At 46.6% G+C, this 26,189-nt stretch overlaps 2 protein-coding genes across 2 annotated transcripts; both read left to right on the top strand.

Moving 5' to 3' along the window:
• Positions 1–3,151: 3,151 nt before the first annotated feature.
• On the top strand, positions 3,152–12,203 carry SLC25A27 (solute carrier family 25 member 27; the record flags this gene model as incomplete). The annotated part of the gene is made up of 9 exons (XM_084261560.1): positions 3,152–3,254; positions 4,804–4,974; positions 6,281–6,365; positions 8,081–8,203; positions 8,950–9,062; positions 9,803–9,887; positions 10,568–10,660; positions 11,000–11,102; positions 12,076–12,203. The coding sequence occupies 9 exons, from the start codon at positions 3,152–3,154 to the stop codon at positions 12,145–12,147; spliced, it is 948 nt and encodes a 315-aa protein (XP_084117686.1). The 3' UTR covers positions 12,148–12,203.
• Positions 12,204–15,034: 2,831 nt separating this feature from the next.
• On the top strand, positions 15,035–25,644 carry TDRD6 (tudor domain containing 6; the record flags this gene model as incomplete). The annotated part of the gene is made up of 5 exons (XM_084262190.1): positions 15,035–21,650; positions 22,076–22,194; positions 23,009–23,098; positions 23,859–23,916; positions 25,069–25,644. The coding sequence occupies 5 exons, from the start codon at positions 15,035–15,037 to the stop codon at positions 25,095–25,097; spliced, it is 6,912 nt and encodes a 2,303-aa protein (XP_084118316.1). The 3' UTR covers positions 25,098–25,644.
• Between the last annotated feature and the right edge of the window lie 545 nt (positions 25,645–26,189).

The following is a 26,189-nucleotide window of genomic DNA, read 5'->3' as shown; positions in this document are numbered from 1 at the left end:
TTTGCCTCTTCGCTGCTGCCGCAGCAGCTGCTCCGCCTGACGCAGCACCCGGCACGGCTGTGCTGGCCAGGATCACCCGAATCAATGAATAGAGCCTCTTTCAGCAGGCTTGCCAGCTGACCACTGCCATGGAGACAACATGTCGAAGCACCAAGCAGCCCAGAGGACAAGCCCTTGTTTTGGAAGAGGGCAGAGCCAATTCTCCTCTGCTCTGGGACCAGGACCAACTCCTCCGCTTGCAAAACTTAGATGTCACTGTAATAAATTCCTGAACTTTGAAACCGGTGCTGGGGGGCTACCCAAGCAGCCAGGGACACAGCCAGGGACACAGCCAGGGACACAGCCAGGGTTACAAACTAGAGAGGCTGTGATTCACAGACACTGAGCTTTCAGCAAGGCAGATGGCAAGAAACCCTTGCAGGCATCACCTGAAGCAGTAAGGCTGGAAGCAGCAGTGCTAAGGTACTGACAGGCTGACTCCTGTTCTCACCTCTGTCATCAGAGTGGTTCCAAAGAATGTTTATCAATATGATGATAGGTGCTTTATATATAAGCAATATATGTATATAAATATATATACATACATACTTTCATATACATACTTATATAAAAATACTTATATATAACATATTTATATAAAATAAATATATATACTTCTATATAAAGCACCTATCATCAATAGGTGATCAATAGGATCAATATATATATAGGCATCTCTCACCTCTCTGAGATCATCTCATTAAAGGCTAGATGTGCATTCAGTGTCTGAGGAGCAGAGAAAGGCTTGGGAGGTTGAACTGACAACTCTGGTGGCTCCTATAATATTGCTGCAATGTCAAGATGACAAGATTTCAGAGAGGTCAGATTGGTTCCTCTGTGAAAGTGGCACACCAAAATTATGTACAGAATTAATTAAGAATAAAAAAAACCTCTCACAGACTAAACCTGAACTCCTTTAGCAAGTCTGAAGACAAGACAAACTGAGAATGGGTTGATAGACCAGGTGAAGGGGCTGCCATTCAGAGGAACCTCAACAGGCTGAAGAAATGGGCCAACAGGGACCTCGTGAAGTTCAGTAGAAGGAAATGCAGAGCCCTGCTCCTGGGGAAGAACCACCCCTGGTACCAGTCCAGGCTGGGGCTCACCTGTGCAGAAAGCAGCTTTGCAGATGTGGCATCCTGGTGGGCACCATGTTGAACCTGAATCAGAAATGTGCCTTTGGATTCAACAGATTTCCTGGGCTGCATTAGGAAAAGTGTTGCCAGCAGGACTAGGGAGGTGATCCTCCCCCTTTGAAAATTGAAATAAATAGATAGGAAGGGTCCTCTTTGCTGGAGCCATCTTCCTCAGGATCTGGGGATAAATACCCTCTAGCTGTTGACAGACCTCCACAAGCATTGGCCCTTCACTGCTCCATGAACCACAAGATATCCATGCAAGTGTCTGTCTCCAGGTCAGGCTTATTTCAAATATCCTGTGGGAAGAGAAAATTCTTGTTCACTGCCATCCCCCAATCAGTCTGGCTTAAAAAAGAACTGATTTCCCCAGACTAAAAATGACCACAGAGAGCTGCTCTCTCCACAGGATGCCACAATGCTATGAGATTTATTTTAAGGAGGCATCTGGTTCGTGTTTCCCACTCTCTAAAGCACAGAGACTGCCCACAGAGGTGTACATCTAAGGAATGAGGGGCAACAGGGATAAGATGCAACATGGGAAATTCTGACTGAACACAAGGGGAAAATGCTCACAAAGTGGTTAGGCGCTGGAGCAGGTTGTGGTTGTAAAATCCCCATCCTTGGAGGATTTTGGAAGGTGACCAAACAAGACCCCAGGCAACCTGATGTAGCTCTGAGCAGAGGGTGGTACTAGATGATCTGTCCAACTTGATTATGAATCTACAACATACAGGCTGATACACAGTGGCACAAGCTGACCCCAGCCTGGAGAAGAGATGTGGAGGGAGGCACAGAAGTGCCAGCAGCAGATCATGGAACTGTCTAGAACAAGGCTCTGAACCACTCGTACCCTCAGCACAGCCAGGCACGGCGCCATTAAATTCCAATATTCCTTCTTCCTATTTTAATTAGGGGTTTGCCAGTTGTTTATCCTTGCACAAATTCTAATCCAAAGAAGGATCCAACTTAATACCAATTATCTGTGACCAACAAGACAAATTTTATCTGACTCCAGCTGAATATTTCACCTGCAACACTCTCTTCATTTGCCTAAATTATTGTGACCAGGGCAGCACACCAAAATGTTAGGCAGTCAGATGGGGTGAGGGGAGATGTTCTGGGATAAGTTTCCATGACCTAAAAAATCCTCAAATCCTCAGCATGAGGATTAGTGATTAATGGCTAATGATTAACCCAGCGATTCAGCTGAGCCGCGATGATAAATGAAAAGCTTCTCTTTAACAGCACGTGGCTTACTCTGTTTTTTCATGAGAACCTAAACACATTAACATTAATTTAAGAGAAATTAGGAGTGCCATGCAATTAACAGTCAGGAAAAGCTTTAAACTTCTTACATACGGGGCTCTGGGCAGAGATTGGTTTGTGTCCCCCCAGGTCTGCGTGTCCCTTGCTCAAGCTGCTCTGTGCCTACCCCCTGTGAGACATGAAGTGCTCTCGTACTCCACCTTCAGCATGTGGCTGTTGTTTCGTTAACACCAGACCCAGCTCAATTCGTCCCACTCAGATGTCTGTGCTGCTGTTTGACAGGGGGATGCAGGTTGGGGCTCCCGAGGCACAGTTGTCAACGACAACACCCCATAAAGCAAAAAGACCCCACACGTCGTCTCGTAATCCTGAGGTCTCGTTAATGATTATTTTTAATGCAGATAATGGGGAAAATTGTTCGTGTGACAGTACCTGCACTGACGGCTTGGTGGCAGAGGGCAGCATCGGTGACAGACTACATTTCCCAGGAGACTGCTGTGCAGGAGTCTCTTGTGTCACTGCACAAGGACCTTGCAGCTCTGCAGGAGGTACTTGGGCTGCTGCGGTTCCTGGTGCTGGCGCTGGAGAAACATGACCTTCAGCAGTTTGTCTCCGAAAAGACCCAGAACGGAGCTGAGCTAGGGTCTGCTTTTGCTCCAGAGCCTCGCAGGGTGGCTGGTTGAGCCTTGTTTCATGTTAGACACTAGATGTCACCTGCTGAAGAAGAGAAGAGCTTGCCTCTGCCAGAGAGATGGCCCCGAGCCAGCAAATTCGCTCTGTCAGCCTGTGCAGCGGCTGTGGCAGAACTAGGTACAACTCACCGTGGTTTTCCGAGAGGGAAGGGGGTCAAGATTTACTTGGGGAGGGCGGGGGGAAGGAAAGGGGAAACTTCAGCCCCATGGATACCTCGTTCCTCGGGTTTGCTCCAGCAAATCTGTTTGTTCCACGCTGCTCATCGTGACTGATTTAAGCCTTGCAAGCGTTTTATGCCACCTGACCATGGCTGGAGGGAGGGGTTTGTACAGGTCAAAATCTTTGCTTCCGAGAGGGATTTAAGCTTTGTGCTTGCTGGGTGCCTGGAAGAAAGCTAAAGAGGCGGGAAGATCTGCTGCCTGAGTTAGGAGCAAGGGCCTGACTTCCTCAGGAATTTGCTCTTTGAAGTTAATACAGGTTAACCAAGGAAAAATCAAATCTTAGGTTTCTGGTTACAGTGGAGATGTCTGTAAGAATGGAGTGCAGTAAACTGCTTGCTGAAATGTGGGAAAGGAGGACCCAGGCATCTGTGTAGCACTGCTTTGTGATCAGTAATTTCCTGGGAATATTTCTCATCATACTATACGTGATTTCTACGGGCTCTTACGCCCTAGTCTATTGTTCTAACAATGTTTAACTTCATGATCTTTGCTAATCTTTAATCAACAATATCAAACATGCACAAATAGATTGTCAATCCACTGAGGCTTTGAGGGGTGACTGCATTCCCCTGCACCTCCCGATCCTCCTCGGGAAGGACGCTGTCACATGGTGTTTCATGGAGGTTTGGAACCAAAGACAACCGCTGCTCCTGGGTGGGAGCTCGCTGCCTGAGACAGGCAGGGAAGGTCCCTCACCCAGTGAGATGCTCCCGGCCTGGAAGTGAAATTAAGGACAGTAAATACTTACCTTCACTGTTTCAGGAGCAGTCCTGGAAAGTTGAGATGGAGGTGGAGCACCTTATTTGGCCACCGGTTATTTCAGTGAGGGAAATAACAGGCTAGACATAATTTTTGTGTCTGCATCAGAAAAGCAGCATGTGCTAGGGTGGTTTGTAGGACAGATGCTCCCCTGCATGGATGCCTGCATCATGATGGCCACTGTGGGGCTGTTCCTGACTGTAATGTGTGTTGCCACACAAGTTATGCTGGGAGGAATTGGAAAGGCCACATGCTCGAGAAGAGATTTGATTGATCTTAAATAGGGGGAGTAACTGGAGCAGGGTTTTTAATCCAGAGCCTCTCAGAAAGTACACATAATGAATAACAAATCTGCACAAAGAAATAAGGGAGAAAGGCTTGGTATTTGCCCAGAGAGGTTGTGGAGTCTCCTCCTCTGGAGAGATTGAAAAGCCACCTGGATGCCGTCCTGTGCAACCTGCTCTGGGTGATCCTGCTCTAGCAAGGGGGTTGGAGCAGATGATCTCCAGAGGTCCCTTCCAACCCCTATGAATCTGTGAATCTGTGAATGTGTGTTTTGGTTAAGTGTTGCCAGAGCTATGTTTAGCCACCTGGCAAGGGGCTTTGTGGTGTAGATGTTACCAGCGTGGTAGGTCTCCCTGCTGCTGCTCCTGTAGTCATGCTTGTTCCATGCTCTTTTTCTCCAGTGACATTTCCCCTGGATCTCACGAAAACTCGGCTGCAGGTCCAAGGTGAAGCTGCCACCAGCCAGGCGGTCCCTTACCGTGGCATGGTGCGCACCGCAGCTGGCATCGTGCAAGAGGAGGGCTTACGAAAGCTCTGGCAAGGAGCCACGCCAGCTGTCTACCGCCACATAGGTGATTATTTGCCCTGGTCAGGCCCCACCTGGAGTATTGTGTCCAGTTCTGGGCTCCCTGGTATAAAAAGGACAGGGATCTCCTGGTGAGAGTCCAAAGAAGGGCTATGAAGATGATTAAGGGCCTGGTGCATCTCCCCTATGAGGAGAGGCTGAATAAGCTGGGACTGTTCAGTCTTGAGAAGACTAAGGGGGGGACCTAATTAATGTCTATAAGTATCTTAAGCATGGAATGCAGGGGGAATTAGCCAGCCCCTTTTCAGTGGTCTGTGGAGACAGGACAAGGGGCAATGGCTGCAAGTTGGAGCACAGGAAGTTCCGTACCAACATGTGGAAAAACTTTGTCACAGTGAGGGTGACAGAGCCCTGGGACAGGCTGCCCAGGGAGGTGGTGGAGTCTCCATCTCTGGAGATATTCCAGCCCCATCTGGACTCTAACAGGTGTGACCTGTCCTAGGGAGCCTGCTTTGGCAGGGGGGGTTGGACCCGATGATCTCTGGAGGGTCCTTCCAACGCCTATGATTCTGTGATTCTGTGATTATCTGCTTGGGATGGGGCGAGTCTGGTCTGGCCTTCAGTGGCCAACAGCCTTTGGGAGTGAGCATGACATACCTTCTTGTACTTCAGATATGTCTGAGAGGACTTCTTCAGTCTACTCCACAGTCCCACTTTGAAGTCTATGGGATATTCTGGCTCAATACTATCACTTCCCTCTCTTGCCTATTCATTCACAGCTTTATTTCAGCTTCTGGGAAAACAAAATATAATTTCCCTGTCATCTTTGCCAGAAGGTCTTCAGCACAAGCAGGCAGAGTCCTTACAGCAATAAATATCTTAAATTTGAGGGAAGTGGGGATGGTCGGGAAAAAAAGATAAGGCTGCAAGTGGTAGGATGAAGTAATGCCATTAGCTCTTGGGCCACATGTAACAGCTCTCTGTGTTTTACTTGGAAATGCTGGGACAGCAACAAACCTCAAAAGCATTTGTGGGAGGTTTTGTGCTTGGCATCAGCTGAGAGGGAAGCAATGTGGTCACATTTTCTGAGCATGTGCACATAACCCATGCTGCCTCCTGGCAGAGGTACAGCTCAGCCAGTGAGATTCTCTGATGCTGAAAAGTTCTGGCTCTGGGGTTGCTACCAGGCAGCCCCGTGCCTTCCCCAACTAGATCACGAACATGAAAGCAGTGGCCAGCTCTCCCAGGTGAGCTCTGGAGTGCTTTCCAACCAATCTCTTGACCTTTCTATCACAGCCTGACCTCCAGAAATTGCAGACCCAAGAACTGTCTCCTGCTTTTGTTTTCCACAGTGTACTCTGGCGTTCGGATGGTCGCGTACGAACATCTCCGTGACTCCGTGCTCGGCAGGGCTGAGGATGAAAGTTTTCCTTTCTGGTAACGCTGCGTATTTATGCTTTCACCTGTTTGGGGATTGCCCTGACTGTAGGAGTCCTGCAGCCCTAAAAGCTGTCTTTTCCTTATGACTTGCCTGCTATAAAGAGGGTAAATATAAAGTAGGGGGTTAAGCACTGATAGGGACTTTCTGGTTTTAGTTTCAGGGCAGCATCTTTTTATGCAGCTGGGAACAGGGTTAAGAAATACTGAAATAAGTTTCCCAGAGGTTTAACTGGGACTATGATTACTCCAATATGGATGCTCTACTAAACAGTTGGAGAAACACGATAAACCACACCGACAGGCACAGCTCTCCTCGGCTGGCAGGAACTAGCGGTGAGGAGTGTGGAGGTAGGGCAGCTTTACCATGACATGACATCTGTGATGTAGCAGCAGCTCTCTCATTTCTGCACGGGCAGGGCATGTTGGGAAGCACAGGCACTTTGTGGCTGACTATACAGCTCTGCATGAGGGCTCTGCCAGGAGCAGCTGCACAAACCCAACACCAGCCCTGTTCCGCTCTGAGGTCACCCGAGAGCTGGATGAGCTCTGCGAGGGGTCAGGACACTTTTCCACGGCACGATGGATGTGTCACATACCCTCTGGAGCTTTGCAGAAAAGAAGTGAAGGGTGGTACACTACAGACTTCCAGCTGCTGGAGGGATGGGTCCTGCTACATGTTGTACAGCAGCGGTATGGCAACGCTTTGCTGTTTTGCTGCTTGCCATGCTCCCTGGGCAACAAACTAATATGGCATTGGATTACTAAAAGAATAGGCAGGTTTGCTCATTCTGGTGGAGTATTTTAGCTCAAGAGATGGAAATTTTCTGGTTACTGAAGAGGCAGATTGTGAAGGAAAAGACACTAGTTTGGTCCTGTTTTTTATCTGTGCATCCTTCCCAAGGAGACAAGTGACCCCTATAAATGCACACCCATAGTCTTTGTTTTGCAACAGTTGAATCTCACTCGGTACCTTTTTTGACATGAGCAGTATATATCCACAGAACTGACTCTGCCTGTGGGGAATGAAGCAGATTTTTCTAGAAGTTTTGCAAAAATTGGGAATTTCTAATAGTGAAATCCTTATTGTCAAAACATGTACTTTTATAACCATATAAAGCATCATATCCAGTCAAGTATTTTACTCCAAAAGCAAATCTTGGATCCAAAATGCAACTGGTTTTGAGATGGGATTTATAAAATCTCATACAGATAACACACTTGTCAGGCCTGATGCTGTGGGAAGGGGGAACAAGGGATAACACTGAATCTTGGTTCTATTGAAATGAGTAGAACCAGAAAATTAACACAACTCATGTAGTAGGAATGGGTGACAAAGAAACATTTTATATATTATCGATCAGCTTAGAGTTTCAGATTGGCCTTCAGCTGTTATAATACATGAAGCACAATCCCTTACCTGTGTACTTTGCCTCCCTGTCTTCAAACCGTAAGCAAGGAGCACAATGTAACCTGCAGAGGAAGCAGAACATCTTGGTGATGTATAACAATTTTTTTTCCCAGATGAGTTTTAACTCTTTCTTAAAATGCACAGAAATATTACTGATTACCACTTGCCACAATTACCACCTTAACTTAATAACCCTTTAGACTCGTTTCACCTGAGTTGTGCTGCTGAACTCTTCAGCCTGAGCACTGTGATTTGTGAAGACCCGCAGTGTTTCTGCAGCACGCTTTCTTTGCCTGTTTGGCAGGAAAGCTGTAGTTGGAGGCATGTCTGCAGGTGCCATCGGACAGTTTTTCGCCAGCCCGACTGATCTGGTGAAGGTGCAAATGCAGATGGAAGGAAAAAGGAAGTTAGAAGGAAAGCCATTACGGTTAGTTCTTCTTGAAGCTGGTACTTTTTTCCCTCTTATTGATTACTCGTTGGTTGGGGGTTTGGTTTTCTCTGTTTTCTGCCACCCTGTCTCCCCAGCTGCTTGGAGCCCTTTCAGGTAAGAGCCATGCCTGGGTGGCACATGACGGCTCTGGGAGGTCCAAGACTTTCTCCTTAGTCCATTTATTCTCACTTTCCTTGTTCTGAGGTATTGGTCCCAGAGACCACAAACCTTCGCCCATCCTACTTGTGCAGCGTACCCATGCCAGTACTCTGTGGGGAGGAGGGAAGAATGCCTTCTGAAGAAGAGAAGATAGAATTAAGGATGAGGAAAATGGCTTGTGTAAGATGAACAGGCACAGGAAAGGGCTGTGCCACCTGCAGACAGCAGGGCTCGAGACCCTCCTGCAGATACCAGGACATGCTGCTCTTTGCATCCAAAACGCCCGGCATCTTTTGGTGTCTTGTACATTTATTATTGCAATCCAGCTGTGGGATCAAAGGATTGCCTATTATTAGTGACCCAATTGCTGCTTAGCAGGGAAACTGGTATGTTTGTTAAAATATAGTGGCATGAGGGTCAAAAGATGGATCAAAAAATGCATTGAAAAATGCATCTGGAGGGCCAGATCCTTGCAGACACAAACTGCCTTTCCTGTGTGAGAGCCTGGTGCAGAGAAGCAATGGAATGTGCAAAGACTGCCCCATAGCTGGTCTCTCTCCTTACTGATTGCGGATCATTTTCAGGTTTCAAGGGGTGCACCATGCGTTTATGAAGATCCTTTCAGAAGGAGGAATACGGGGGCTTTGGGCTGGATGGGTGCCAAATGTCCAGAGGGCTGCCCTGGTGAATATGGGAGGTAAATCTGACAACTTGGTCTGCTGTGCTTAAGGCCACATCAGAGCTTTAAGAAAGGAGAGGTCAGCGTCTCTCCTGGTCTCTTGGTTATCTACATGGGGGACTTGTTTGAAGCACAATGCCAGTGACTTCTGCCATGAGCATTTTGTTCCTGTGGAAATCAAGTTGCTTAAAAATAATAGTTTGTGCTTAAGCCTGAGGGATGGTGAGCTGGGATCTGAAGGGACCAACAGAGCAAGGCCCTCAGCAGCCACGACCCAGCTCTCTGGTGCTCAAGCAAGGTGAGCAGAGCCGAGCCAATGAAGGCAGCCAGGTTCCACTGAAATCTTCAGGAAAGCATGCCATGCTAGCACTGGAAATTTAGGTCTTTCCAAGCCTCTGTCCTATGTCAGTCAGTAATGAACAAGGACAAGAGGCAATGGGCATAAACCACCTAAACTTCCTACTTTAGGAAGTACCACCTAAACATGAAGAGGAACTTCTCTACTGTGAGGGTGGCAGAGCGCTGGGACAGGCTGCCCAGAATGGTTGTGGAGTCTCCTTCTCTGGAGACATTCAAAGCCCACCTGGATGCTGTCCTGTGCAATCTCCTCTGGGTGATCCTGCTCTGGCAGGGGATTGGACTGGATGATCTCCAGAGGTCCCTTCCAACCCAACCATTCTGGGATTCTGTGATTCAGGGAACAGCACAGACACTGTTACTCCTGACAGCACTGTTTTTTCTCATTATCCTCTTTAAAGATCTGACCACATATGACTCAGTGAAACACTTTCTGCTTCTGAACACACCACTTGAGGACAACAGTGTGACTCACAGTATTGCCAGGTGCCGTATTCCCTGATTACCCTTTTTCTGCCTTGGAGCATCTCCAGCCTCACTGCCTTGATGTGCATGCCCTCTCTGTGCCAGCAGAAGCCTTGAGTCTTTGGTCGTGATACTGCTGATAAAATGCAACTGTATAGTTTGTTGTGTTTTTTTTCTGAGAGGATGTCATGAACAAAGGACACAAAAGACATGATGCAACCATTGTTATAAAAATCTCCTCACTAGAAGTGCCATGACGATGTATTTAAAACACCTCAGCTCTCACCTGGGAGAGCACAGGAAATCTCTCTTTACTAGATTTTCTACTGGTTTATCTATTCCAGTTTTAATTTTAGCAGACATTAAGAATGAGCAATAGAAGCCCCACAGAACCTTTTTTTACTCCCTTAAATTATGAAGAAATCTGCTTTATATATGCAATATCATAAAGCACCTATTGTGGGTCCTTTATCCCTGCCTCAGGACTGTATATGGAGCTGAAGGCAGCTGGCACTGGGAGGACATGTGAGCAGGAGCAATACTAGCAATCTTCCTCCCAGGTCAAGTTTATGTTACTTTACAAGGCATTACTCATGATTTTGTAACTTTTGATATATTAATTGTACTAGAACTGGAATCATAATGCTTAGGTTGTCGTGACAAATCCTAGTTTCCTGTTCAGTATCTGCTGCTGTTGACAGTTGCTGCTCTGGCCTGGTGGCTGCTGTTCTGGGAACTCCTGCTGATGTGGTCAAAACCCGGATAATGAACCAGCCCAGAGATAAGCAGGGAAGGTATGGACACTCTGGAGACTGACTTTTCAGTAGAAAATTGAAACCCTGAGTCTCATTGATTTCACTGGGAACAAAGCACTAAGTTTGTAATTCTCTCTTTGTCTTTTTGATGATTACTTGGCTGATTTAGTAAATGTCTGGGGGAGGGGATGTTGTGATAGCCAACACACCCAGTTACTCCAGTGGATTTCGGTTCTGGTTAGACTCTGGTGAGCTTACAAAAGATCTCTCACTTATACAAATTTATCGGATACAGATTATTTCTCCAGGAGGTGTGGGGTTTTTTAAAATTGTGTATTTATAATCCTAACACTGTTTGTTCTCCTTGCACACTGCTAGAGGTCTGCTGTATAAGTCTTCCATGGACTGCCTGATTCAAACTGTACAGGGTGAAGGGTTTATGTCTCTATACAAAGGCTTTTTACCAACCTGGATGAGAATGGTGAGTGACTTTTAACTCTCTTCACAAGACAGTTGAACAATGAGGCACTAAAATGTAGAGTTCCTTCTGCATCAACATCTTCCCTAAACTGTGTGTCTCCACTGATTTCATCGCAGTTGGCATAGCTGAATGTAGTGGATGACATAAAAGCATGCAGTGTCACTTCCCCCACATTGCCTCTTGCAGCTCTTTAATTGGGAAAATGCTCTCCTGTTTAATTGCTGGTGATTTTCCTTGGGCTTTTTAATGCTTTTTATAATAAAAAGGCTCCCTTTCTCCTTTCCCCAAACTCTCTGTTGTTCCCTTCTTCCTTCATACTCCCAACCCCAGATTCCCTTTTCACCCACTGTACTTTCATGCCTCCTTCTCTCCTGATCCCAGAATTGCTTAATTACTCCTCCATCCCAGGTCTTACTTTTGCCTGTCTTATATGCAGGCTGGTGGGTTCTTCCTGCATGTTGCTGGGCCATCACATATGTGCAGTTGAGCCAGGCAGCAGTTACACAGAATCACAAGGTTGGAAAAGACCTTTAAGCTCATCGAGTCCAACTGTACTTTTCCTCTGCTAAACCATATCCCTGAGCACCTCATCTACCTATCTTTTAAACACATACAGGGTCAGTGACTCCACCCCCTCCCTGGGCAGCCTGTCCCAATGCCCCATAACCCTTTTGGTGAGGAATTTTTTCCTAATGTCTAATCTGAACCTGCCCTGGTGCAGCTTGAGGCCATTTCCCCTTGTCCTATCACCTGTCACTTGGGTGAAGAGACCAACACCCACCTCTCTACACCCTCCTTTCAGGTAATTGTAGGCAGTGATAAGGTCTCCCCTCAGCGTCCTCTTCTCCGGACTGAACACTTCCAGTTCCCTCAGCTGCTCTCTGTTTGCCCTCCAGCCCAAGATTAATCCCATGGGTTTATTTACTGGGTCACTTTGTTTTGAAGCCTCTAACTTCAGTGTTTTCTTTCACAGGCTCCTTGGTCACTGGTGTTCTGGCTTACCTATGAACAAATCAGAAGGATTTGTGGAGTTCGTTCTTTTTAAAACCGTGAAACCACTTCAGTATCCACAAAACAAAGCAGGATCAGACAACTGAATTCTCATTCCACAAGGATCCCAACTGCACAGGGAACTAATTCATTTAGGAGATTGGCAGTAGGATCACATGTATGGGTTTCTGCCCCAAATTCAGTTCTCACTGGTTAGGAGCAGCCATGACTGCTTGTCAGACTGCTATATGAAATTTAGGTTTTCCACAGGACAAAATTGCCACAATAATCCTTCAACTGGCAGTCAGCATCTTTCTCAAACAATAAACAGAGGTAAGAAAGAAAAAAGATCTACCTTGGAAGTAGAATATAATGGGGATTGCTTGTTTGATAGTGGAGATGGTGGCTGTCGTTAAGAGCAGGTTGAACAATGCAGCACTGAACATGTTCTGTGGCTAAGCAGGGTATAAAATTATTTGGGAATTTTTGCTGTTACCACATTTGCACACACACAAAGAACTACCTCTCGTTAGTTAGATGCCTCAGCAAACCAGGCCTCTACTGGTAGGAACTGAAAAACATCAAAGCAGTTTAACTGATTTCCAATTTGTTTTGCACAGAAGATGGAAAGGGGTCTGTTCCTCTTGCTTCCCAGGGACTGCCTGACCCCTTCACTCAACCATTTGAGTTGCAATGCAGTCCTGTATGCAGGAAATCAAAATCCTAGTTCGCTCTGTCCCTCCTGGAAGACTCATGACACACATGCTGTCCACAGGACTGAGTTGGTCCACTGGGACCTTTGAGAGTCCCAGTGCTGACACAGCAGAGTCAGCAAGGTACCACTGTTCCATGGAAATACACACTCTGCCCATTTCAAATCTCGGTGAAAACACAATGTTCTCTCCAGGAAACAGGAAGTTTGAGTGATTTCTTTTCTTCTTTTAAATCTAAAGGTTTCCATATTTAATGGGAAAGGGAACTGCTGCTGTTTGTCACTAGGCTTACCTTTGGCAACTAGGAGGTTAAAATGCAGTATATAGGCAATCGTAATGTAGACAAAACAAAGCTGGCTTTGATTTAGCAGTATCTAGTAATGAAATGACTGTGCAAGATTTAGTTCTTCCAGTAAATAGCATTTCTTCTAGACTAGTCTTTGCAGCTGGTATCTTCAATGTGCCATCTGATTCAATACAATTTGGGTGTCTTCTTGGCTCTTTTTTTATTGTGTTGTAGATCTGTCAGGGCTGCACACATTTGTGTCTGTGTGATAGCAGCCTGCATAAAAATTAATCTCATAATTATTAGGGGGTCAGAAGGCTTTGTTCACAAATACTGTTATTTTTCTAATTGTTTTTCTAGTTGTCAGACTGAGAAACTAATCTTGAGTGCTTTCCTTCCTGCACGCCATCACCAGCAATTAGAAACCAACAGTCAAAGCTGGTTCTTTAGCTACATCCTGAGTGGTCCTGCCTGCATTCCCATCACTCAGATAACCCTGATGATGGATTTGCAGAAAGACCTGATCTGTTGACTCTAAAAAAAATAAATTTTAAAAGTCTTATAGCGAACAACTGCTTTAATAAAGCATTTTGGTTTTGTTTGCATGTGAAACACTACAAGAGATACATTAACAGTGCTGATTTCTACTATTTTGTATTTTAAAATAAATAATTTGAACAGGAAAACCTGCCACTTTCTGCAGTACTTCTTAGTGTTTTGTAATTCCTGTGTTTTCATGCCTAAGTTTTTACCCCATGAAGCACTTGGATCTTTATTTGCCTACCAGCTTCAGTTTCTGAAGCTAAGAATTAGCCCAAGGATGGCACTGAGGTTCTTTGGCTGGACTCTCCTGTGGCCTAAGAAGGGCCCACCTAAGTCCTGGGCCTCTCCCTTACACCTCCACTTCTGACCACTGTCCCTAAGGGCTGGAAGGCAGCCCCATCAAGGCTTCAGAGGTCTGCCTGGGAAAAGGAGGGCAAGGCCAGGGGAAGACCACCGGCTTGCAGAGCTGAAGAGATGAGAATGAGCGGTGTGCCAGCCGGGGCTATCTCCAGGGGGCCGCCACACGAGGCCCCCACATTCGCTGCTGCTGCCCGAGGCCTCAGAGGAAGCGCTTGCCTACGGCTGCCTCGTCCATAGGCAGGCCAGCTGCGGACGCTGCTGCCCCTCAGTCATCCTCCCCGCGCTGCAGAGCGCTGAGCCAGCCGGGACGCGGCGGAGGCCGGTGTTCTGGCTCGGGCGCTGGCGAGACGGTGACAGGCTGAGGGCGGCCTGTGCCTCAGGCGCTGAAGAAGCCTCAGGCAGTCTGGCGGCAGGAGCCTCGCTGGCAGCGGCGGGGAGGCCCTGCGCTCTGTGGGACGCTGTGCCGCTGGCTGCGGCGAGGCCGGGGAGAGCGGTGGGCGATCGCGGTCGCGGTCACGGTCAGGGTCGCGGTCGCGGTCCGCCGGCGGGTAACGACCTCGCACCGCGCTCGGACCCTTACGAGCCACCGCCCTCCCGAGCGCCCCACCCCGCCCTCACACTGCGCTAGCCAATAGTCTCCAAGGCCTGTGCGCACGCCCCGCCCCGACAGCCGGCTCTGCCCAACGGATGCTAAGCGGGCTCGGAGGGGTCTCCTCACGCCCTCTTTGGTCGCTCCGGGGAGCGCTCGGTGGCGGGTGGGGGCATGTGTAGCGGTCTCCGGGCTGAGCTCTGCGGCTCCAGCGTGCCCCGGCGATAGCCCTCTTTTCTGTGGTGCCGCCGAGCCGTCTCCGTTTACCAGGGGCGGCCCGATATCTTAGCCCGCTACTGCTCCCCACCCCACACCCCCCCCGGGATGTAAATGGACTCTTCCACTGGGGGCAACCGCTTAACGGATCCTGGGGGTCACGTGGGCGGCGCGCGTGCTGTATGAAGCCGGGGCGGCAGCGGCGGCCATTTGGCTTCGCCCCGTCGGCGGAGGGATGAGCCGCGGGCCGGGGATGCTCGTCCCCGGCGCCGCCGTGACCCTGCGGGTCTGCGCCGTGGGCCTGCGCCCCGAGGTGCCCGTCGTGCGGCTATGGGGGCTGCTGGGGGAGCGCAGTGCCGACTACGTCCGCCTCCGCCGCGAGATCCAGGCGGCGGTGGGCCCGCGCCTGGCAGCGAACCCCGGCCCCTCGGGGCTGGTGGCCGGTGGCGCGGAGCTGCGCACCGGGGAGCTGGCCCTGGTGGAGATGGTCGGGCTGTGGTACCGCTGCTGCGTGGTGAGTTGCCGCGGCCAGGACTACCGTGTGTTCCTGCTCGATGAGGGCTGCACGGTGGTCACATCCGCCTATTACCTGGCGCGGGGCCGCAAGGAGCTGTTCCAGCAGCCCCCCGAGGTGCTGGGCTGCATCGTGGCTGATGTCATGCCGTCCGGAGGCCCCAGTATGACAGCCTGCAGGGATGCCCCTGTCTCCACCTGGACTGTGGAAGCGATGGAGTTCCTCAGCCACCTGCACAGCAAGGAGGTGTGTGGTGTGGTGCAGGAGGTGATGACGCCGCAGCTCGTAGTGCTGGCGCTGCCCCAGCTCACAGCCCAGATGCATCACCTGGGTTTGGCCAGGCAGGTTGCTCCCAGCTGGTTCCTCCAGGTGCTCAGACGCTGCCTAAATTACGACCCCTCTAGGAGCCGGACCATGCTGCAGCCTCCAGCATGTTCCCCTGTAAGTTCTACAGTGTCACAGCTTCTCCATGTTTTGCTGTCGCATCAGCCTGTGTTACCATCCATGGACTACTTTTACCCGAAGCTTCAGTTGGGTGTGACAGAGCCTGTTATAGTGACCCATGTCTCTGACCCACACCACATTTACTGCCAGTTGCAGAGCCTCTCTCAGGAGATCAGGTGCCTTTCTGATACCATGAGCCATGCTTACGACCGGTGGGAGCCAGATTTGTTGCTCAAGGTGGGCTCACCCTGTGCTGCCCATAGCATAGATGGCCAGTGGTACCGTGCAGTTCTGCTAGAGATTTTTGAGGGGGAGCAGGACCAGGAAGTGGCTCTAGTTGTCTTTGTGGACTACGGCAGGAAGGAGACAGTGCCCAGGGCTAACCTGCGCCATTTGCCCGTCGAGTGCTTTCGTATGCCTGTGGTGACTTACCCGTGTGCTCTTCAGGGTGTTTCAGCTAGGGGTTCTGGCTGGTCCCCAGTGCATGTAGATGAGCTGAAAGCGTTGGTGCTAGGCAAAGGAGTGAGTGCTCACATCGAAGCCTTTAACACCTCTGAGCATCTCTATTACGTGAACCTGTATGGGGAAAATGGGGTCAATCTGAACAGTCTTTTTGGGGTGCAGGCGTGCTGTTCGACGAGAACCTGTATGCAGGTCAGCCAAACTGAAGCTCAGGGGCAGCTGGAAGTAGAAGAATCCACAGCTGAAGAGCTGGAGTTGCCACCAGAAGTACTTCCCGTTGCTTTCATGGACAGAGACCTGGCCTCTGCTCCTGTATTTGGTCTGCGTCTGAAGTTGGGCGTGTTCCATGATGCTCAGGTCTCCCACCTCCGGGACCCATCTGAGTTCTGGCTGCAGCTCCATGAGCATCGCCAGCTCTTCACGCAGCTGAGGCAGAGCATGTGGAATTTTTACTCCCATGCCACAAAGCTGGATAGCGCTGGGTGGGACCTACAGCCTGGATCCCTTTGTTGTGCCAGTGGGTCTGAGGGTGTCTTTTATCGTGCGGTGATCACCAGGGTGCTGAACGACCAGGTAGAAGTACATCTGGTGGACAGGGGCAATGTGGAAACTGTAGATCGGTGTGCAGTAAAGGAACTGCTTCCTCGGTTTGGGGAACTACCTGCTTTAGCTCTGAAGTGTTGTTTGGCAGGTGTCTCCCCTCTGAGAGGGAGCTGGAATGACTCATCTGTGTCTGCCTTTGGGGAGATGGTACTGAACAAGGGACTGAAGGTTCATTTTTTGAGTATGCAGGGTGACAAATATGTGGTTGACATTTTTGACCAGTCCGATTTAGGAGAGAAAAGTGTAAGTAAACGCATGGCCAGCGGAGGGTATGGTGAATACCAGAGATGTGAAATAACCGAGGCTCTCCAGAAATCACCTGATAAGATTGTGAGCCAGCCCTCTGCTCTAGCATGGGCTGGGGAGGAAAAGCAAATCAATGAAGAGAAGCAGCTCAGGGAAGAAATTGGTTTAAAGACCAGTGATAGAGCAGTTAATTCTTGTGCCACTGTGATAGCCAGAGAAAGTCTTGTTGCTGCCACTCACAGTTCTCAAAGTAGCCAGTCTCTTACTGCTCAGAAGTCTGAGGGCAGGGAAAACCTGCCCATCTCTTGGAGACAGGATTATGTGAAAATGAAGCCATGCCCTTCTTACGGAGCTCTCTCAGAAGTGGGAAGTACAGTTAGTGTTGTCGTGTCATGTATTGAAAGTCCTGGTCATTTTTGGTGTCAGTTAAGTAGCAGGTGCCTTGACCTCAAGGTTTTAATGGCAGACATTCAGGAGTATTGTAAAAAATCATCCCACCCACATGTTTGGCCAAATTATGTATGTTTAGCCCGGTACTCAGAGGACAAAAAATGGTACAGAGCTTTAATTATTAGTAAAGCTCCTTCCAAAGATAAAGTAGAAGTTGTGTATGTTGACTATGGCAACAGAGAACTGGTCTCTCTCACAGACCTCCGCTCAATTGATGAACGTTTCCTTCAGTTAGAGGCTCAGGCTTTCAGGTGCAGCCTTTACAACTTAATCCAGCCCAATGGGCAGGATCCTTTATCTTGGGATGAAGAAGCAATTCAGGTTTTTCAGGAGTTTGTTAATAGTTCATCTTGCTTTGAACTGAAGTGTACAGTATTTGCCTTGGCTTCCATAGATAATTCACAGATATTTAGCATTGTAGATTTAATGACCCCTTTCCAGAGAGCTTCTCAGTTCCTGACTGAGAGAGGTGTGGCCAGACCTTTATCTCCTGAAAAGCCTCCAGTATCCTCCATTCAGCTTCACTCTTACTATTACTCTGTGCATGACATCAAAATCGGGAGTGAGGAAGATGTTTATATTACACACGTTGATGATCCGTTGGTGTTTTACTGCCAGCTTGAAAGACGTGCAGATGTCTTAGCACAGCTTAGTGATACCATCAGTCACCTCAGTAAAACGATGACCAGCTTAGAGACCTCACAGAGGTGTAGGAACCTGTGTCTAGCGAAGTATACTGATGATCACTGGTACAGGGGAGTAATTACCAAAACAAAACCTAACGTGGAAGTCTTCTTTGTGGATTTTGGGAACACAGAGACAATAGAGAAAGAGCATCTGCTGCTTTTACCCCGTGATGCTTATGATGTCTTGCTTTTGCCAATGCAAGCCGTAAAGTGTGCCTTATCTGATGTGTCTTACGTTTCTAAAGAAGCTACAACGTGGTTTAAGCAAGCCACCCTAGAAAGGCAATTAAAAGCGATAGTAGTAGCAAAGGAATCTGATGGTAAACTCTTGATGGAGTTATTTGATGGTGACACCCAAATTAATGCAAAACTGAAGGAAGAGTTTGGCGTAATAAACGATATGGGACTGTGTAGGCCTGCAGAAGAGGAAACTTTGTGCACTGGAAATACAGATGTGAGTGAGAGGAACAAGATTGCAGAGTCCCCGTTAAATGCTGGTAGGCCTCTTGAAAGATTAAGCTGCAGACCTGAAGCCCAGAGAAGTGAGGGGAAGAACAAAAAGCACTTTAGAAAAGATGGTGTGAACCTTTTCCAGCCTGATGAGAAAGGAGATCTAGCAGCTGGGATACTAGAATCTGATGAAATGCTTAGCAGTAAGAAGGATGCTTTTCTGTTAAATGAAGCAAAGGTGGAGTCTCAGCTCTCTGTCAAGATAGATGCAAAGACAGATATTAAATCTAATGCTGAAGGTGGGTGTGTAACGCTTGAAAATGCATCTGATCTGCTGCAACAGAAGATAGTGCCAGCTCTTAAAGCGTTAGTCTACGTGTCTCATGTGAACGATCCCTCTGATTTCTATGTTCAGCTAAAAAGTGATGAGGCTCAGCTTAACAGCATTTCAGAAAGCTTAAACAATGGGACACAGGTGAAGGACCCCTGTGGTCAGCTCTTCCAAGCAGGAGACTTAATCAGTGCTGTTTATTCAGAAGACAACCTCTGGTATCGAGCCGTAGTAAAAGAGAAGACTTCTGAACACTTGTTAAGTGTACAATACATTGATTATGGTAATACCTCGGTAATTAACGTTGATCAAGTACACAGACTCCCAGAAGACTTGTTGTCTATTCCAGCAAAAAGCATTCACTGCTTCCTTAAATGCAAAAAAGCAGCAGACTGGGCAGAGAAATCAGTGCTTTGCTTCATTGAGAGAACAAGAGAAGTTCTTTTAACATGTGAATTTGTAGGCAAGGTTGAGGAAAAATGGGAAGTTATTCTCAGTGACCAACAAGGTCTAATAGCAGTGGATTTAGCTGATGAGAATCCTGAAAGTGGGGAAAGATCTTGTTCAACAGAAACGCTTGACAGAAAAGAAAACAGTGACATGATAACTGTGTGTGAGCCTTTGCCTCCTCAGGCACAGAATGAATGTGATTGTGAATCATTTATGTGGAAGTTTCCAGAGGCAGGCCAGACCATAAAAATTTATATATCAGTGGCAGATGGTCCAGAATACTTCTGGAGTCAAAGTGCTAATGCAGAAGACATGAACTACATAGAGGAAAAAATACAGGAAGCAGAAAACCTTGGACTAAAGTCTTTGAAAGATTGCAGATCTTGTCTTAAAAGCTGTCATGTTTGTCTAGCAAAATACAGTGAAGATGGGAAGTTCTACAGAGCTCAAGTCAGCAGTGTAGAAGGTGATCACGTAGTTGTTAGACATGTGGATTATGGAAGTGAGGAAACTGTTAGCTTGGAGATGGTCAGACAAATTCCATCTGAATTGCTCAGAGTTCCTAATCAAGCATTTGCTTGCTGTCTGTCAGGTTTCAAGTCCTCAGAGGGCTCATGGCTTAGTGAAGCAAAAGAGAAATTTTATGATATGACCAAAGACCTCTTAGTACAACTTGAAGTATTAGAAACTCAGGAAAATAAAGCTTCTAAGGTTCCTCTGTCTCTTGTCAAGCTGGAAGCTTCTGGCAAGAACATTAATGAAGAGATGAAGCCTTTTTGGAAGGCTAATAAGGGAACTGATGACAATGCTTGCTCAAACCTTGAGAACCCTTTAAAGGCAAAAAGCTCCTCAAACAATTGTAAGGGTCTTTGCCTTGAAAGAGAAACTCCTGCTGTTTGTGGATTAGCTCAACAAGAAAGTGAAAGTGCTTTGCTTTGTTCTGAGCCTCTCCTGGGTGTAAAAACTGAGTGCTTAAATGCTGTAGAAGCAAATGTGTCAATGGAAGCTATTGAGTGTACATCTGGGGAGGCTGATGGATGTGAATCAGCTGAGCATCAGAGCAACCGTGATAAGGACATACCTCTCTCTGAAGGAGAGAGTGATAACCATATGTTACCAGAACCATTGATAAGCTGCAGTCCTGATATTTTGGGGAGTCAAATGAAAGCTGCAGAAGAAGAGTTACCTGAAGTACCATTTCAGGAGGGTGCTGAGCTGAAAGCAGAACTGACAGACAGTGCTTCAGCTGACAGCCTTCTCCTAGGAAACAAACAACAACTGCAGGAATTACCGGCACTCCAGGAACAGCCATCTCTCAGTGATGAAATGGGGACTTTAGTAGAACTGGATCAATTAGAAATAAGCTCTACTATGTATAATGATCTAAAAGAGCTCCTACTGAAGCTAGAGGCATTTTCAGCTCAATCCTCCTTTGCTGAGGAAAAAAAGGAAGCTCTGGAAACAGTGTCACTTGAAATGCAGACAGCTTTAGGCAGTGAAGCAAGAGAGAGAGAGTTGGAACAGGAATTAGCTGAGCTGCCAGTTGTGAGTGAGGGGACAGAGGAGTTGGCAATTCTGAAATTTCTTGAACTCTTATCATTTAATGATGAGAACTCAGTGCCTTCAGTTGGTGATGGGGGGAACACAGTAGAGCTGATCACGTGTGATGTTCAGCCTTCTTTGGGAGAGAAGGCAACAAACCTGGAATTGAATCTGTCTGAAATTGACAAAGCAGAAGCTACAGAAAAAGATTGGATGGAAGATGAGCCTCCTCCTGGGTCTTCATCTGGTGGTAGACCTGACAAACAGCAGCATCTGAAGACCCATCACATGCTAGGCTCTGAAACCGAGCAGCTCCTGGAACTGGTGCTGCCTGCTATGCAGCCATCTCAGGAAGATGTGGAGGAGGACTTACTAGGGTTGGAACATGCTGCCCGTCAATGTTCTGCAAATAGTGGAAGTCTATTGTCATTCCTTACAAAGGACTTTATGAAACAGAGGCTGGTTTGCACTGTAAAATCATGTGACACTGAAGTTGAGAAAGATAAGGAGTGGCAGAAGGAAGAGGACTGCCTTGTGGAAGAGTGGATGAAACAAGACTTGATTGACTTATTCAAGGAATGTGGAAATACGTGTGTTCAGTCTTCAGGCTCCAAGCTTGGGCATGAAGAAGTAGGAAAAAAGGAAAATGAGAACTTAGTTGGCTGCAGTGCAGGTAAAGTATCTGATTTTAAGGAGTTTGATAGAAAAAACATTGTGCACATTCAGACTTCAGAATATGTCTCTTGTAGAAACTTAACTTGTATTCCTGACAAGTTAATGTCAGTATGTTTTGATGGGGTAAAGGAGTCAGCATAGGTTTGGGGTATCTCATGGATAATGTGACTGTCTAAGAGCCACTAGTCTTACTTTGAGAGTTTAATGATTTTATGATTGGAAATATATTTCTGAGCGTGAAATTCATTTTCAAAACTGTCTGGGGTGAGTTTTTTAATTTTTCAAATATTTATTAAGTAAAAGTGGTTTGGAAGGGGCAAGGGAGCGTGGGAGTTGAGGCATTAGAATTTTTCAGAGGGTCTTAGGTGGTTTGGGCTGTGGGGTTTTTTTGTCCTTTTCACTGATATGTTGTCATCTTTGTAGAATGCAGTGAATATACTTGTAATCTGGAGGGCTTTGCAGTTGGTTCCAAATGTGTGGTGTGGACCTCCCTAAAATGGTGTGAGGCTCAGATTTTGGAGGTATCTGAAAAAGGTACCAGGGTAAGTATGGTTTTAATACTCTTTCTGTATTTTTAAGATCTGGTCCTTTGGTCTTCCTCTGAACTTTGACTATATTACAGAATTTAAGACTTAGTATTGCAAAGGCTGACCCTGGAAGAAACTTAAGTTATACTGTAACTAGTAATGAATATGCAGCTGTTCCTCTTCAGCAAAATGTGTATTGAATTAGTTGTTGAATTGATCAATTAATCAATGTTAACTTCAACAACAGATTATAATCTAATGATCTAATGGGTTACCTTGTTCTGCTGCTGTTCAAGCTGTGGGATGAGAAGTCTTCCTCCAGTTCAGGGGGAGTGTGTGTCTCCACATATGCACGGGCATGATACTCACGTAAAAGGGCCTTTACATTGTCATTTAAGGTTACAAATCCAAAAGATCACTTCATAGAAGTAACTTTTTGGAAGATTAAATGCCTGAGATCATGGAAGCTGGTTCTTTTGCTAGTAGATTCCGTAGATACCCAAAGGTAACCTCAGCTGTATTCAGGTGAGTGTCAGTGATGTGATAGCCCTATTCATCTATTTCTCACTGGTTCTGATCTGGTAGATGTTTCTCAGACTTCCCCTTCCGCCATACTTGGCTGAGAAGCCCAGGAGAGCCTCAAGCAGATTCAGTAGTGACATTCAGCTTTATCTGAGGATAACTTGCTCTTCCTTGCAAGATCCAGACTGAAAGCCTTCTCACAGGCAGCGAGTCCTCAACTTTCTTTTCCTACTGCAATGTCTTAGGTGCTGATTGTATTCTCAGGATCCACCGCTGTGCTTAACACAACTTGTCCCTGTCTGTGCAGGTCTTGAATCTCTCCAGTGGCAATGAGGAGATTGTGGATCCTGAGAATGTCTGGAACACTATTCCTGACTGGGCTCGCAGATCATCTGAGGTATGGCTTTGTATGTGGGCTAGGGAAGACAGTGTCTGTCTTTAGAAAGGGTGCTCTGAGTTTAGCTGTGATTCCTCCTGTGTCACCATGAGAATAGAAAGGCAAAGTAGAGCTGATCTAAATCTGCACATTACCAGCTGCTAGAAGCACAGTATTTTGCTTTAAGACATCATGTTGTCCTTCCTTCCTTCCCTAATAGATTTTCTATGGAGACTATAGAACTGTGTGTGAATTTATTAAGTGAATGATACAATTTATGTAAACTGTATATGAAACTGTCAGCTGAGGACTGTGAACTGTCTGGGAATAGATTAATGAAAACAGCTTGAAGGAAGAAACGTTACTGGAGGTCTACAGTTAATCAAGAGCTGTAGAACAATGCTGATGTCTTTTGACAGATCATGCTCATAGACTTTGTAACTGGTAATTCACAAACAATACTTCTGTTACAAAGTAAACAGGAAACAATAGTAAGGTTCTCACCAGTGATCTTCATGAAGTACCAACATATTAAACACTCCTGTCATCATGCTACTGAGGACGATAATGAATTTCCAGTTCATTCTTCATGTACAGCTTTTGTATCAAAGAAAAAAAGTGGGTGGTAGACTTCTGTAGAGAGTTATAAGGGGGAGGAAACTCGTCATAAATACAAGTCCAGCAGTGCTGATGTAAAAAATAATGTAGTAATAAAGGAGGTGCCTCAGTGGAAAACTCTTGGCAAAGTACCAGTTTCCTAACAGAGTCCCCTTTTGTTTAGGCAGTAACCCCTGAAACAGAAAACTTGCAGGCCTTACCAGAGGAGTCCTTAGATCAAGGTAAGACTACCTGAAACATACCAAAGAGGTTGTGTATGTGGTGTTTGGATGCTTTTTAATTTTCTAGAAAATGTTTTATTCTGGAAAATGCAGTTGAAACACCTTCTTTGACCTTATGGATTTACTCTTGACATTCTTGTCATTTTCTTAGTAGTGTTACCTTGCATACTGTCAGTGTAATGGTGAATATGTGCAATGAAAGCTGCTGCTCTGTCTTGATTAGAAATCAAGTCAGTATTGGTTTATTCAGCTGAGTGGATTGGAGAAGCTGGGGTGGCATGCTGAAGTTACAGATTTTGGTAGGTTTTTGGACACTGGCCACCAGCATGCTGCTATTCCTACCACTTCTGAGGGCAGGGTGAGTGACAGCTAGGCAGACTCTAAGCCTTGTAGCTTGCAATTTGAATGCCCCAACCCTTTAACTGATCTTGGTTTATGAATCTAAACTCATTATAATACTATCTTGTTGTGAGGATAATTTGTCTATACTGCATGAAACCTTTGTTACCTAAAAATTTTGAAGTCTTACTGGTGAACATCTATGTATCAAAGAAAATAGTACAGGTTCTTTCTGATTATATACTATTTTTACTATGTATGGAGTCATAAAGCAGTTCTGACTGAAAGGGACCTTTGAAGGCACTCAAAGTGGAGCTGAATAGATCAGGTTGCTCAGGGTCTTCATTCAGATCTGGAATCTATCCAAGGATGGCAACTCCAGAACGGTCTCTGGGCAACTTGTTCCTGTGTGCAGCCAGTGATTGCTGATAAGAGACTGAACTAAGCTTAAGTAGAGGTAACACTTGTGTTTTCAGACATTGAACTGGTAATAGTATGTCAGTACAACTGGAAAGGCAGCCTGAGTGGGAGGTACCTGACCCTCAGGATGCAGATAGCTTGGGCTAAGCCCACTGGAGGATGGGGTGGCTTAACTCACAGCTGGCAGCACTGCTTGCTTCACTTGCTCCAGCTCCTTCTTTCTTTCAACCACTTTGTCCTTACACAGTAACTTTGTATAAGTGTAGTTTCTTAATAGGGTTCAGTACTTGGATGACACTTGGTCTGAAGCCTTGTAGAGCTGTGACTATAAATAAATGCATTTATATGTATTTAAACATCTTGACGGCTCCAATCTGTGTTTATTCCCTGTAGAAAAGGAAATGGGCTGCAATTCAGATTGAGCAAAAGATCCTCATGACCTCCAACACTCCTGTGAAACCGAGTGACGTGTTCACCGTGTGAAGCTGAACAAGTACCTGTGCACACACTTTCACAGCAACAAGAATACAAGCAAAGCACTGAGTGTTTGTCCTACCTAAGTGAGCCTGTCACTACCGTGCTCCTCTGTGAAGGAGTAGTGCTTATGGGTGGCTCTTGTCAGCTTGGCTGCTTACAGCTGTGCCTTTTTTACTTAATCAGCCTCTTAACTGGCATTCCTTGCACTAACTTGTATCTAGCTGTTGGTGTGGGTGGTTCTTGAACAAAGGTTTCCTCTGAGTTGCTTTATAGCCTGCTGCTGTGTTGCACAACACAGTTGCTTTTTGAAAACATATTAAGTGCCACTTTTTTTTTTTCTGTGGAAAGTTGAGGGTATCTTTTTTGGTTGGCTTTTTGTTTGTTTTGTTTGGGAGGAGGATTGTTCTCTCTGTAAGGGAACATAATTGCCTTGGGTTTAAGTCTTGCATCTGGTGTTATAAAGCAATGGAAGAAACTGGAATAAAGCTTTTGGCTGGCTGTGGGCTGATCAGTGTGTTGTTAATGACTGGTGTTCTTTCCCTGTGCAAGTGCTGTGTGCACACCAGGTGTCTCACTTCAGCTGTACATCTGCAGGTAGATGTAGCCATGCGTGTCCTGCTGTTACTGTTCTGACCCTAAACAGCTCTTGAGCACTGTGAGCTATGCTGAAGGCTTTTAACCACCACACACTCATGTACAAAACAGAACTTGTCTTTATGACCCGGCCCTGATGGCACTAGTTAAAAATGAAGCTTTTCTTCTAAACATGAAGCAGACCCAGAAAAGTTTTGTTGCTGCATGTATAGGGTGGTAAGGACTTCTCCTTAAAGCAGCTGCAGCTTATCTCACCTTTTATTCTCTTCACGGGTTGGAAAGGGGTTTCTATTTTATACAGGAGTCTGGAACAGACCTGTAGCTGCTTCCTCCACTTCAGAGGCTGTGGATTTTCTGTGCTGCTGTGAGGAACCAGAGATCTCTGACAGTGTAAGTCTAGCTGAGTGCTGCAGCAGGCCTCAGGTGTTAGTACTCACTCAGTA

This window comes from Gallinula chloropus (genome assembly GCF_964237585.1).
Source record: "Gallinula chloropus genome assembly, chromosome: 3".
Taxonomy (NCBI): domain Eukaryota; kingdom Metazoa; phylum Chordata; class Aves; order Gruiformes; family Rallidae; genus Gallinula; species Gallinula chloropus.
The sequence above is the reverse complement of the archived record's forward strand: the minus strand, read 5'-3'. Positions and strand labels throughout refer to the sequence as shown.